Source organism: Heteronotia binoei, chromosome 10, assembly GCF_032191835.1.
Source record: "Heteronotia binoei isolate CCM8104 ecotype False Entrance Well chromosome 10, APGP_CSIRO_Hbin_v1, whole genome shotgun sequence".
Taxonomy (NCBI): domain Eukaryota; kingdom Metazoa; phylum Chordata; class Lepidosauria; order Squamata; family Gekkonidae; genus Heteronotia; species Heteronotia binoei.
The window spans coordinates 6295469-6309281 of NC_083232.1; the positions used below are offsets into that span (position 1 = coordinate 6295469).

The following is a 13813-nucleotide window of genomic DNA, read 5'->3' on the forward strand; positions in this document are numbered from 1 at the left end:
TTCATCTTCATCTAGAATATCAAGACAGGTCAAATTAGCTGCTTGGCATTTGTGCTACTTGACGGTGGAGGGACGGTGGCTCAGTGGTAGAGCTTCTGCTTGGTAAGCAGAAGGTCCCAGGTTCATTCCCCGGCATCTCCAGCTAAAAAGGGTCCAGGCAAATAGGCGTGAAAAACCTCAGCTTGAGACCCTGGAGAGCCGCTGCCAGTCTGAGTAGACAATACTGACTTTGATGGACCAAGGTCTGATTCAGTATAAGGCAGCTTCATATGTTCATATGTGGATAAGAGGAATCTAGAAGGCACCAATCCAGACCCTTTTCTTCCAAAGAAATCGGATATAGACAAGTGGTTCAGATATTCCCCCAAAGTGAAAAACATGGCATGCCTCAAACTGCAGCCATGCCCAATGTTGGTGAGGGAACGAGCCATTCGTGAGATACGTTCAGTAACTAAGCTACACGTGCGGGCAAAGAGGGAGAGAATTCTCAAGAGGGGACCAGACACAATACCACATTGAAACCATAAGAACATCCTTCTGAAAGGCTTAATAAATAAATGTTCAATATTTATATTTAGGCATATATCTATCCACACTGAATAATAGGTTTCTATTCAGTCTCGATTCTTTAGAACAGTAAAGTACAACCATTTCCATATATTCAGGACTGCTCTATCCTGTGCAGAAGCCAATGACATTTCAGGTCAAGAATGTCCACTGTGCATAGCCGTGCTGAGCCACCAGAGGTGGAGAGGGAGGGGGGACCGACCATCTTTTGAGTTTCACATCTGTTACAATTGACCTCATAAAGATACAGCGGGTGCAGTCTTTCCACTTCCATGGAATCCTGAATCAAAACAGAGGAAGCGTGCCATTCCCGTGTCTCTCCACTGCCCTCCAGATAGTAAATCACAAGCCAAGTCGAAAGTCGGTTGTTGGGTCCCAAGCACACAAAGCAAACCATCTCCAACCCCTCCCAGTAGACGCACAAGAATATAGCTTAAATACAAGTGGCTACTATTTTTTTTTATTATTTTTAAAGAAAGTTGGAGTAAAGACAGGTTTGTCCTTGGAAGGCTGGGAAGCTCCAGCAAGGCAAACGGAAGCCACGCGGAAGGTAACGTAGCCAGCTTCCTTCGAAAACCAGGTCAAGGGATTAAACTAGAGGACTTGCTACTACTGGAGAATCAAAGCAGCGCCATCTTTGGAAACACCCACCACCACCACCCACCAATAAGAGCGCTTCACTCAGAAATTAGCCAGCCACCTCTGATCCGAGTAGTGTTGTTGAAGAAAAGCCACGATGTCGATGTCATAATTTGTAATATCCTCGTTAAAAAAAGGAAAGGAACAGAAGGATGTTAGGCAGCCCACAATGCGTGTGCATTTTGGTCACTCTCGCAGTTTCGGTTTCTTCTCCATCTTCCTTTCCTCCCCTTATCTCAGTTGACTGGCCACTTGGAATCCAATACCGGTGTTGCCATTTGGTGGTTATTTATATATATAATTTTTAAAATACACACCTCAAGCTAGTGGTTTAAAGAAGCGTCAAACGTCTGTAGAGCAAATTGTGCCAGGTTCAACAACCTCAGCCCCTGTGCAGAATCGACGGAATGGTGTCCTAGCAAAGTAGGATCCTGGGAGGCGCAATCATGTCCCAAACAGCTTATAGTTCAGTTCCAAGGAAGTCTAAGCAGCATTATGCTCCACAAGGCAACAGAGTTCCATCCACCACCAGAAGACAGACTTGCAAAACGGCACATCTGTACGTTCGGACATAATCTACGTCGAGATTTCAAGCGGCCTCCACAGGGTGACTTTGGATTGATACGAGGTACAAGGAAATCAGGAGAAAGATAACGGGCAGCAGTTGTCTTTAGACTGTTAAGAAGGCCTCTAGTGGTTTTTTCATAGTGTACAAAGTAGACAATGAGGGCTGCAAGTGACAAAAAAGTAAGAAATGGATTAGAATAAAGCATACGGTGAGGGAGGACAATACTCTCAAGTATCTTACCGGCTAGATCAATGTCTTTGAGAAACTCATACATGAGAAATTACAAAATGCAGTAATAGAAAGGCAAAAGTCTTCCTTCACACAGGTCACATTTACACATTAGGATCTTCAAGAGACAGGATGTGGGGCTTAGAAAGCAGTGCCCACTATTGCCATACTCTACTGCTTAACCATCGTACTGATAGCAAATTCTTCCATCCAGCACAGTTGCTGTTCCAGACCTTACTATTTAAGGTAGCTAAAACAGGTCAACAAAGGGAGAGATCATATGGAATTACAGGCCAGGAATTCATCGGGCCCCGAAGGTTCCTTATTTAGAAATACGGCAGAAGAAGCATTCCTGCCAATCGAGAGGAATAGCTTTTGCTTAGACCAGGGGTGTCGAACTCATTTGTTATGAGGGCCAAATCTGACATAAAGGAGACCTTGGTGGGTCGAGCCACGTCAGGTTGGGCCAGGCCATGCCAGACCGGGCCATGTGTGACCCTATTTAAGAATTGGTAGCAGAGATATAAACTTTATAAAGAACATAAGACAAACATACATACCTACATATATATATATATATATATATATATATATATATATATATATATATATATATATATATATATATATATATATATACACATATACATATATATATACACATATACATATATATATACACACACACACACACACATACATACACACACATATTAAACTTAATACGTTAGCACTCATTGTGGTGAGCCAGTTTGGTGTAGTGGTTAAGTGTGCGGACTCTTATCTGGGAGAACCGGGTTTGATTCCCCACTCCTCCACTTGCACCTATTAGCATGGCCTTGGGTCAGCGATAGCTCTGGCAGAGGTTGTCCTTGAAAGGGCAGCTGCTGTGAGAGTCAGCCCCATCCACCTCACAGGGTGTCTGTTGTGGGGGAGGAAGGTAAAGGAGATTGTGAGCCGCTCTGAGACTCTTCAGAGTGGAGGGAGGGATATAAATCCAGTATCTTCTTCTTCATTGGTTTTAAAGATGCTTTCTTTGTAATTCCCCCATAGGGTCCAGGGAATTTGGCAAAGGAAACTCCGGCTCTTTCCTTCCTTCCCCAGGGGATGGGAGGGGGGAGCCTCAGCGAGTAGAAGGAAGAGAGGCTTGGCTCAGTAGCTCAGCTGTGCAATTAAGAGAGCCTGGAAAAAACAAGCTATTCCTCCCCTTTTCCTCCCCAAGGGAGGAGCCTCAGCCAATGGAGAAAATAGAGGTTTTGCTCTGTAGCTCCTGTGCAATTGAGCAAGTCTTGCAAAGCAAGCTGTGATGGGGAAAGAAGCAAGAGAGAGGGAGAAGGAAGCAGATGGCAGTCAGTTGCTCGGGGCCTGATATGGCCCCCAAACGGCATGTTTGACACCCCTGGCTTAGACAAAATCAGCATCTACTCCACTTCAACAAGCACTTGGTTTCATATGCTTGGATCTCCAAATCAGTTTGCCACAGAAGGAACAATATCACAACAGGGAGCAATTCAGCCGGGTCACCAGTACCCTACCAAGTGCGCACACCTCAGCATAGCTTTCTATTACCCTCCAACCCTGTTTGGTCTCCATACGTACACATTATAGACTCTCATCACGAAGGGCGATCCAGTTGAGGCTCGTCAGTCCTTACAGGTATAAACTTCTTCTCGCTGCGTACACTGTTTACACTCCACGTAACAGCACCAGCGAACCTGACACTGGCAAGGCCGGGTGACCACCCGGCTTTGGGTGTTGTGGCCTCGGCCGCAGCAAATACTCTCGCAGTTTTTATCTTTGTAGCATTTCCGGCCCGAAGTGCCAGGCGAATACCTGCTCACCAGGCAAAAACTCGGGGAGTCGTCAATGTAGACAAGGTCCGTAGTCCTTGGAATCTGGTCACCATGACCTGGGACAGATTTCTTTGGGGGAGAGATGTCCCCTTCACCCGTCGCCTCATTGGTGGTGCTGCCCACTTTGAGCGCCATCTCGTACTTCTGCTTCAGCTGCTTGCCAATCTCATGGAAGGGTGACAGTTGCCGCCAACATGTCCTCACAGTACACGACCCCGACACACCATGGCACTTGCAGGTTGTCTCGACGCCAGCTTTGATGACCTACAGGTAACAAAAAAACTCCCAAAAGTCAACTCCAAAATTTCTTCTCTTACAATATCAAGTGTCTAGTCCATAACCTTGAACGGTAATAATGCTTAGGCAAACATGGCAGGAATTTCAGGATCCAGCAACTCTTTATCTAGAAGATGATGATATTGGATTTATATCCCGCCCTCCACTCCGAAGAGTCTCAGAGCGGCTCACAATCTCCTTTCCCTTCCTCCCCCACAACAGACACCCTGTGAGGTAGATGAAGATATTGGATTTATATCCCGCCCTCCACTCCGAAGAGTCTCAGAGCGGCTCACAATCTCCTTTCCCTTCCTCCCCCACAACAGACACCCTGTGAGGTAGATGAAGATATTGGATTTATATCCCGCCCTCCACTCCAAAGAGTCTCAGAGCAGCTCACAATCTCCTTTCCCTTCCTCCCCCACAACAGACACCCTGTGAGGTAGATGAAGATATTGGATTTATATCCCGCCCTCCACTCCAAAGAGTCTCAGAGCGGCTCACAATCTCCTTTCCCTTCCTCCCCCACAACAGACACCCTGTGAGGTAGATGAAGATATTGGATTTATATCCCGCCCTCCACTCCAAAGAGTCTCAGAGCAGCTCACAATCTCCTTTCCCTTCCTCCCCCACAACAGACACCCTGTGAGGTAAATGAAGATATTGGATTTATATCCCACCCTCCACTCCGAAGAGTCTCAGAGCGGCTCACAATCTCCTTTCCCTTCCTCCCCCACAACAGACACCCTGTGAGGTAAATGAAGATATTGGATTTATATCCCGCCCTCCACTCCGAAGAGTCTCAGAGCGGCTCACAATCTCCTTTCCCTTCCTCCCCCACAACAGACACCCTGTGAGGTAGATGAAGATATTGGATTTATATCCCGCCCTCCACTCCGAAGAGTTTCAGAGCGGCTCACAATCTCCTTTCCCTTCCTCCCCCACAAAAGACACCCTGTGAGGTGGGTGGGGCTGAGAGGGCTCTCACAGCAGCTGCCCTTTCAAGGACAACCTCTGCCAGAGCTCTGGCTGACCCAAGGCCATGCCAGCAGCTGCAAGTGGAGGAGTGGGGAATCAAACCCGGTTCTCCCAGATAAGAGTCCGCACACTTAACCACTACACCAAACTGGCTCTCCACCCCATCTACCACCCCATGACTTGCAGAATTAGCAAAGAAATACAGATCTACTTAACAGGCATAATCTATACTAAATTCTTGTTTTCTTGCATTTCTTCTTGTTGTGGTTACCTTCATTGCAGCTATCTTATTTATTATTACCATCATTTTATTCTTGGGCCGATAATTGTTTTATTCTATAAAATGTGCCCTGCCCACCTGTGATGCGCCTTATTTCTTATTCTATTGATCTTTGGTTTGTTAATTTTATTACATCGTTTTCAGTTCTAAATCGCAGGCTTTTCTTGTTCAGTTTATGTCGTGATCCGCCCTGAGCCCGTTTATGGGAAAGGGTGGAACATACGCATTACTAAATAAATAAAAATAAATAAAAATTTTATAGGCATGTGAAAAAGCCACTGAACCCAGTAGTAGGGGGGCTACATTTGGATATTTCCAATCTGAAACAGCACCCATAATTCCTAGTGGGTTTGTTTTTTTTCAGGTATTCCTGATCTGAAACCAAATGGGGAATCTCAGGCATGAACATATGAATCTGCCTTATACTGAATCAGACCCCTCGATCCATCAAAATCAGTCTTGTCTACTCAGACTGGCAGCGGCTCTCCAGGGTCTCAAGCTGAGGATTTTCACGCCTACTTGCCTGGACCCTTTTTAGTTGGTGATGCCGGGGATTGAACCTGGGACCTTCTGCTTACCAAGCAGATGCTCTACCACTGAGCAACTGTCCCTTCCCTAAAGAACATATGAACATATGAAGCTGCCTTACACTGAATCAGACCCTGGGTCCATCAAAATCAGTCTTGTCTACTCAGACTGGCAGCGGCTCTCCAGAGTCTCAAGCTGAGGTTTTTACTTGCCTGGACCCTTTTTAGTTGGCGATGCCGGGGATTGAACCTGGGACCTTCTGCTTACCAAACAGATGCTCTACCACTGAGCCACCATCCCTTCCCAACATATATGAACCTATGAAGCTGCCTTCTACTGGATCAGACCCTTGGTCCATCAAAGTCAGTCTTGTCTACTCAGACTGGCAGCAGCTCTCCAGAGTCTCAAGCTGAGGTTTTTCATACTTATTCGCCTGGACCCTTTTTAGTTGGAAATGTGGGGATTGAACCTGGGACCTTCTGCTTACCCAGAAGATGCTCTACCACTGAGCCGCAGCCCCATTCATGGCTCTCCAGGGTCTCAAGCAGAGGTTTTTCACACCTACTTGCCTGGACCCTTTTTAGTTGGAGATGCCGGGGATTGAACCTGGGACCTTCTGCTTACCAAGCAGATGCTCTACCACTGAGCCACCGTCCCTCCCCAATGGTGAGAGATGGTTTTGGATCAGAAATATCGAAATGCACCCTTCTGTCTCAGTACTTTCTATTCTCAGTGTCTCAAGCAGGTCATTCCCAGACGTGATAAAAGTGTTTTTAACTAAAAACAAACCACAGATTTAAACTGGGATCTCCTGTATGCAATGGTGTATTTCTCCTCATAAACTGTCACAATGGAGATTCGAACTTGCAACCCCTTATGCATAAAACTGAGGAAAATGCAAAGTCTAAGTTGTTGAGCCACACTCTTCAGGATAAGGGATTTATTTATTTATTTATTTATATTTCGATTTGTATCCCGCCCTTCCCACCGAAGTGGCTCAGGGCGGCTTACAGCATATAAAAACTAACATAGGTTTGGCTTTAAAACATCAATTAGTGGCAGTTTAAAACAGTAAGTTAATAAAACATAAAACATAAAAACCAGCGGTCTGTCAGAATGCACACTACCCCCATCCAAAATTCTCAGTGTCGGTTAGTTGTAAGCCAGCCGGAAGAGGACAGTCTTGCAGGCCCTGCGGAACTGCCCAAGGTCCCGCAGGGCCCTCACCTCTTCCGGCAGCTGATTCCACCAGAAAGGCACCGTTACCGAGAAGGCCCGATCCCTGGTAGATTTCAAACGGGCCTCCTTTGGCCCGGGGATTACAAGCAGGTTTTGAGAACCCAATCTCAGTACTCTCTGGGGAATATGTGGGGAGAGACGGTCCCTAAGGTAGGCAGGTCCTAGGCCATATAGGGCTTTAAAGGCAATGACCAGCACCTTGTACCGGACTCGGTATATTATTGGCAGCCAGTGCAGATCCCAAAGTCACTATCATGTACCCACTCAGTAAGGCAGTTTCCTGCCTGGATACACAGAACTATGCTCTCCAGCACCTGAAGCATGCATGTTACAGTTCTCCTGGCTGGGTTGTGCAAGTGTTAATTTATCTCTGAGAATTTTGCTTCTACTTGAGGTACCTGTAAAACGGCCGCAAATGAGCAGGCTCAAAAGAGAGAAACTGATGAGCGTTAACTCCCTGTTTTGCAACCCTGCAGCACATTCTCATAATTCCGTATCACCGAGCACAGATGGTTTTTTCCAGCAGAAATGCTCGCCAAGAGATCCAATCACAGGGGTTTTGATGGGTTGTAAGGGTAGTAAAACTGGACTCCTTCTGAAGTGGCAAACAATGCCGGATGTTGAGAGATCTGCGATGGGACAACCCGCGCCCTTTACCCATCCGGATGGGAAAGCTTACCACCTTGGCGGTTAGCCACATGTGCCTTCCATCCCTGCCCTTTCTCACGAGTAAACAGGTTTGGGGGGGAAGGAAAGGCAACACAGCTTTTCTGCCTAGGGCAACAGCATCCCCTTTCATAGCACCCCTCAGACGTGTAAGATATGCTTGACCAGACATACCTCGAGGAGGGGGAGGGAAAAAAAAGAGAAAGAAGAAGGGGTCAGCCTTCTAGGGATTAAGGAACTTAGCAACGCTCCAAAGAGGTAGTCAGAAAGTCATGTTTAATGATACTTTGCTGAGAAACATGAACGAGGCGGGAGGGGGGAATTTAATTAAAACATCACTTAACTCGGGTCCAGTGGAACAAATCGAGTGGGCTAATACTCTGACTTTTTTTCATTAATGGGACACAAAGGGAGGACTAGAGTCAAGGAGGGATGGGGAATATTCTCAGCAGACAGAAAGGGTGGCAACAGGAACAGAAAGCAGCCACCCAGCGTACACGCACAAAGATCATCCAGTACGTTGCCAACACTCGGGAAGGGAGGAGTCTGCAGTTTCTCACTCCTTTCTTCTTGCTCTCCCTCCCCCCCCCCCAACGACTCCCTCCCCCAAAATGGTTGAGTGAGCTCAAGTGGATTTTGGCAGAAGAGAAAATTGCTTTTTTAATAAGCGACATATTCTTAAAGCTCCTACTTGTCAATAAAGAAAAAAAAAAGGAGCACGGAGAAGCCCTTCTGGTTAATTACCTCATCTCTCTAGCCAGACAAGCTGGCCTTGTCATGCCCACTGAGGTCATATGGTAGGCACTTAGCGAGGCATGAAATGGGCGCAACGGGGTCGGGGAAGGCGATTATTTCACCCGTTTTTGCAGCAAAGTCACACAGCTCAGCCATCAAGGGTGTGAAGAAAGGGGGGGGAGGACTATCCACGAGCTTCTCGTAGCAAAAGAGGGGAAAGTATTTGAAACTTGGCAAGGCAAAAGTCCTGTCACCCAGGAATTGTTTCAGCAGCAGTTATCTACATCGACTATTAAAAAGTTTCCTGGTGCAGAAGAAATAAAACTCTGCTTGTTGCTAGCTTGAATGACTAAGACAAGCTGGAGGGGAGGGGGATAAACAAGTCTACCGAGCCCCTGGAGACCTGTTATGATCAAGCCTGTTTGTGTCATGGAAAAAGCAGCATTCCATGCAGCTGAGAGACCACCAAGCCTCTTTTGCGGACGAGACACCTTCTGAGGCTCCTACTGTACTCAACCTCCTGCATGTGCCAGACCAGAGGAATCTTGGGAACTGTAGTTTAGGAAAATTATCCGAGGAATGACTAAAGTCTCCCAGCCAGCATCCTCAAATGGTGATGCTCATGGTGGAGAAGGAGGAGAAGAAGAAGACCACCGATTTATACCCTGCCCTCCTCTCTGAATCAGTCTCAGAGCAGCTTACAATCCTTTATCTTCCTCCCTCACAATAGACACCCTGTGAGGTGGGTGGGACTGAGAGAGCTCCCATAGAAGCTGCCCCTTCAAGGACAACTCCTGCAAGAGCTACAGCTGACCCAAGACCATTCCAGCAGCTGCAAGGGGAGGAGTGGGGAATCAATCTTGGTTCTCCCAGATAAGAGTCCGCACACTTAACCACTACACCCAACTGGCTCTCTATTAGAGCTATGGCTGACCCAAGGCCATTCCAGCAGCTGCAAGGGGAGGAGTGGGGAATCAATCTTGGTTCTCCCAGATAAGAGTCCAGGCACTTAACCACTACACCAAACTGGCTCTCTATTAGAGCTATGGCTGACTGACCCAAGGCCAATCCAGCAGCTGCAAGGGGAGGAGTGAGGAATCAATCTTGGTTCTCCCAGATGAGAGTCCGTGCACTTAACCACTACACCCAACTGGCTCTCTATTAGAGCTATGGCTGACCCAAGGCCCTTCCAGCAGCTGCAAGGGGAGGAGTGAGGAATCAATCTTGGTTCTCCCAGATGAGAGTCCACACACTTAACCACTACACCCAACTGGCTCTCTATTAGAGCTATGGCTGACCTAAGGTCATTCCAGCAGCTGCAAGTGGAGGAGTGGGGAATCAAACCCGGTTCTCCCAGATAAGAGTCCGCACACTTCACCACGACACCAAACTGGCTCTCGGGACCCCAGTGCTACACACGCATTCTCTATTGCGGTTCCAGTCTTGTGGAACTGAGGTCAGGACGCACTCTGCGGAATGTGCAAAACAGAAGTCCTCTGGAGGATGTTTTTATAAAGAGATCAGGATTGCAGTATAATACAGAGCAGTCCTGGAGGGTGCTTTTATAAGGGAATAGGGTTGTAGCCCATTGCATTGGTTCTTGCATGCATCGCTTTGCTTTTACAGCACTGTTTTCTGCCTTTGCAGCGAAGGACAAAACAGTGAATTTCCTAGACGACATGGTATAAAGCATGTCTGACGTTCCAGCCGCTTACATGCGAGTGTGTATTGGCTACTTCTGGGGAGCTAATAAAGGCACCATGCACAAATCCAAAGCTACCTCCGCAGCAACAATCCCACAAACACTCTCTTCGCTCCCAAATCTTATTAGCATCAGTTTACCTCTACAAACCCCCCTCAAATCCTGATGCAGACATCCTTTGTTTTCCCTGAAACTGAACCTCAACTACACCATCGACCGCTGTTTGTTGGGTAACGGATTCTCCCACCCCTGCGGAAAGACCATTCACTGCAAAGAAGCCATGCCAACAGTTTTCTCATTTCTTTCCAAAGCAAGTGGGAAAGGATGTGTCAAAAAAAAAAAAGGGTTAATGAGGTCTGGTTCATTTCATTCTCCCCCTCAAGGGAGTGCCAAATTCACATGATTTGGTTTCTGTACTGACTCAAGGTACACGTTTTTTTCAGTGGAAGAACCATGCTAGGCTGGGAGGGGGGTGGGGGAAGGTTTTTCCCCCCCCTGGGAAATGGATCCACTCACTTTTCTCCAGGCAGTGCCCTTGCTACAGAGAGGAAGATCGCCCAATGAAAACCATTGCAGGGTCTTCCTGGGACACAAAGTAGGAGTCCCATAGCACCTTTAAGACCAACAAAGTTTTATTCAGAATGTAAACTTTCATATAAGAGCCCCGTGGCGCAGAGTGGTAAAGCTGCAGTACTGCAGTCTAAGCTCCCTGCTCACAACCTGAGTTCGATCCTGGCGGAAGCTGGGTTCAGGTAGCCGGCTCGAGGTTGACTCAGCCTTCCAGCCTTCCGAGGTTGGTAAAATGAGTCCCCAGCTTGCTGGGGGGGGGGGAAGTGTAGATGAGTGGGGAAGGCAATGGCAAACCACCCTGTTAAAAAGTCTACCATGAAAACGTCGTTATGCGACGTCACCCCAGAGTCGGAAATGACTGGTGCTTGCACAGGGGACTACCATTACCCTTTTTAAAAACTTTTGTATGCATGCATTCACATGAGGGGATGAGGTACAGTGAGCTGAAATACATATAGCTGGTGGTTTAAGAGTGTAAACTGATACAAAGTTAGAATCAGTAGATTTGGGATGGACAAAAGGAAATACTGCTTTACAAAGCAAGTGATTGAAATTTAGAATTTGCTGCCAGAAGATGTAGTCATGGCCACAAGCAGAGACAACTTTAAAAGGAAGAAGTCTGCATGCATACGGAAGCTTACATTCTGAATAAAACTTTGTTGGTCTTAAGGGTGATACTTGACTCCTACTTTGTTTCCTGGGACACAGCCACTGTTTTACGAGATGACCGCTGATGCTCTGGGCCGCAACTTAAGCAACTGTTGTCTGGCTCACAGATCATCCGCGGAGCCTGGGATCAAAGGGTGTTTTTACATTCAGTTTGATCCAGAGTTTTAGAGTCTTCAAATCGCCTGCCACCATTCCGCTTTCATTATTTTCCTTTTACATTCGTGAATTTGCTGCACTCATTTTGTGTAGCCAAACTTCTATATTTCCTGTGGAAAGCGTTTCAATTTGGGGGGGCGGGGGGGTCTCTGATCAGAGGGCAGCCGGAATACCTGTGCTTAGTTAAACGTATACGATTGCTTGGAAATGGTACCAACACTGCAAAAAGAATACACATTTAAATTACAAGATGAGGCAAGCAATGATACGTAAAAATTTCAAGTGCTGTCAGTTCTCATGCAAATTACTGCACCTTGTGGCTTTTGGAGGAGTCTTTTAAAACGCATGAAAACTTCTACAATACAAGTTTGAAATGCCTGTAGAGAAAAGACCAGATCAAAACTGGCGTGGAGAAAAACATTGCAGCAGCAGCTCCAAAACTCATCTCACCGAAACAAATGTAGATGCTTCGGGCAGCAACGATGCAAAACAGTTGTGAGAACGTTAGGTAATGTAAAAGGTGAGTTTCCAATGCGGTGATAGAGTCACAAACTGTCAGTGTAAAAAACACCCCAAAACAAATGTTTCTTTGTTTGTTAAAACATTTCTAACTTGCTTTTGTTCGTGGTTCAAGGCAGCTTATAAATGTTGCTGGGGGCATTTCTGACAGCAGCCAGATACTGTAGAATTCAGACGGCACTCCAGAAATCTTCCACAAGTGCCTTGGTAACGGGGGGGGGGGGAGGAGTCCATTTCCCCAGTGGCAATTCATTATATTTTCCCAACACTCAGACAGCAAGTGCTCTTAATAAGGAAGCCACACCTCAGACATCAGCTGTACGCAACTGCCATGCACGCCAAAGATCCTTTAGCCCCGAAGTCTGCCTCATATATGACCAGCCAGCTGCTACTCTGGAAAGCCCATAAGCAAGGCATGGCCTTCCGAAGCCATTAGCTCAGAACATGGCCAGCCGCTGCCAAACTTCTAGTTTATTCGCATGAACACGAGAACAGCCGTGTGTTCCGCAAATCCATCTAGAGGCAATGCAGTCTCTTTCTTCCCAGCCTGTTCTCCCAGTTCCTGTTAACCAGAAATGCCGGGGACTGCTTACGGGGCCTTCTGTAATACAAGTGTACCATGGAGGTATGGGACCTACCTCCTTAAGAGAGGGAAGCGTGGATGCACCATTCAAGACCAGAACCTAAGACACAAGACGAACACACAAAGCTGCCTTCTGTCAGACCCTTGGCCCATCAAGATCCATTTCATTTATTCAAACTGGCAGCAGCTCACCAGGGTCTCAGTAGGGAGTGACGGTGGCTCAGTGGTAGAGCATCTGCTCGGTAAGCAGAAGGTCCCAGGTTCAATCCCCGGCATCTCCAACTAAAAAAGGGTCCAGGCATGTAGGCGTGAAAAACCTCCGCTTGAGACCCTGGAGAGCCACTGCCAGTCTGAGTAGGCAATACTGACTTTGATGGACCAAAGAGGGTCTGATTCAGTAGAAGGAAGCTTCATACGTTCACAAGTAATGAAGGCAACTTTAAGGGAAGGATGGTAGCTCAGTGGTAGAGCATCTGCTTGGTAAGCAGAATGTCCCAGGTTCAATCCCCAGCATCTCCCACTAAAAAGGATCCAGGCAAGTAGGCATGAAATGCCTCATCTTTAGACCTGGAGAGCTGCTGCCAGTCTGAGGAGACAAGACTGACTTTGATGGACCAAGGGGGGTCTGATTCAGTAGAAGGCAGCTTCATATGTTCACAAGGAATGACGACAACTTTAAGGGAGGGATGGTGGCTCAGTGGTAGAGCATCTGCTTGGTAAGCAGAAGGTCCCAGGTTCAATCCCCGCCATCTCCAACTAAAAAAGAATCCAGGCAAGTAGGCGTGAAAAACCTCAGCTTGAGACCCTGGAGAGCCGCTGCCAGTCTGAGGAGACAAGACCAAAGAGGGTCTGATTTAGTAGAAGGCAGCTTCATATGTTCATCTGTCTCAAGCAGAGGTCTTTCACAAAAGATTATAAGGGTGTCTAATAAATCAAAGAATCCACAGTTAGCCAATGAACATGTGAAGCTGCCTTATACTGAATCACACCCTCGGTCCATCAAAGTCAGTCTTGTCTACTCAGACTGGCAGCAGCTCTCCAGGGTCTCCAGCTGAGG

General features: G+C 47.0%; 1 protein-coding gene across 1 annotated transcript in view; it reads right to left on the minus strand.

Moving 5' to 3' along the window:
* Positions 1-1005: 1005 nt before the first annotated feature.
* The window catches only part of WNT9A (Wnt family member 9A), a 97326-nt gene continuing 84518 nt past the window's right edge, over positions 1006-13813 (minus strand). Inside the window, exons 4-5 of the mRNA XM_060248270.1 lie at positions 3844-4119; positions 1006-1936 (exon numbers count right to left, since the gene is read on the minus strand). Of these exons, the coding sequence (XP_060104253.1) occupies positions 1877-1936; positions 3844-4119 (336 nt within the window). The 3' untranslated portion in view covers positions 1006-1876. The remainder of the gene's footprint in view (positions 1937-3843; positions 4120-13813) is intronic.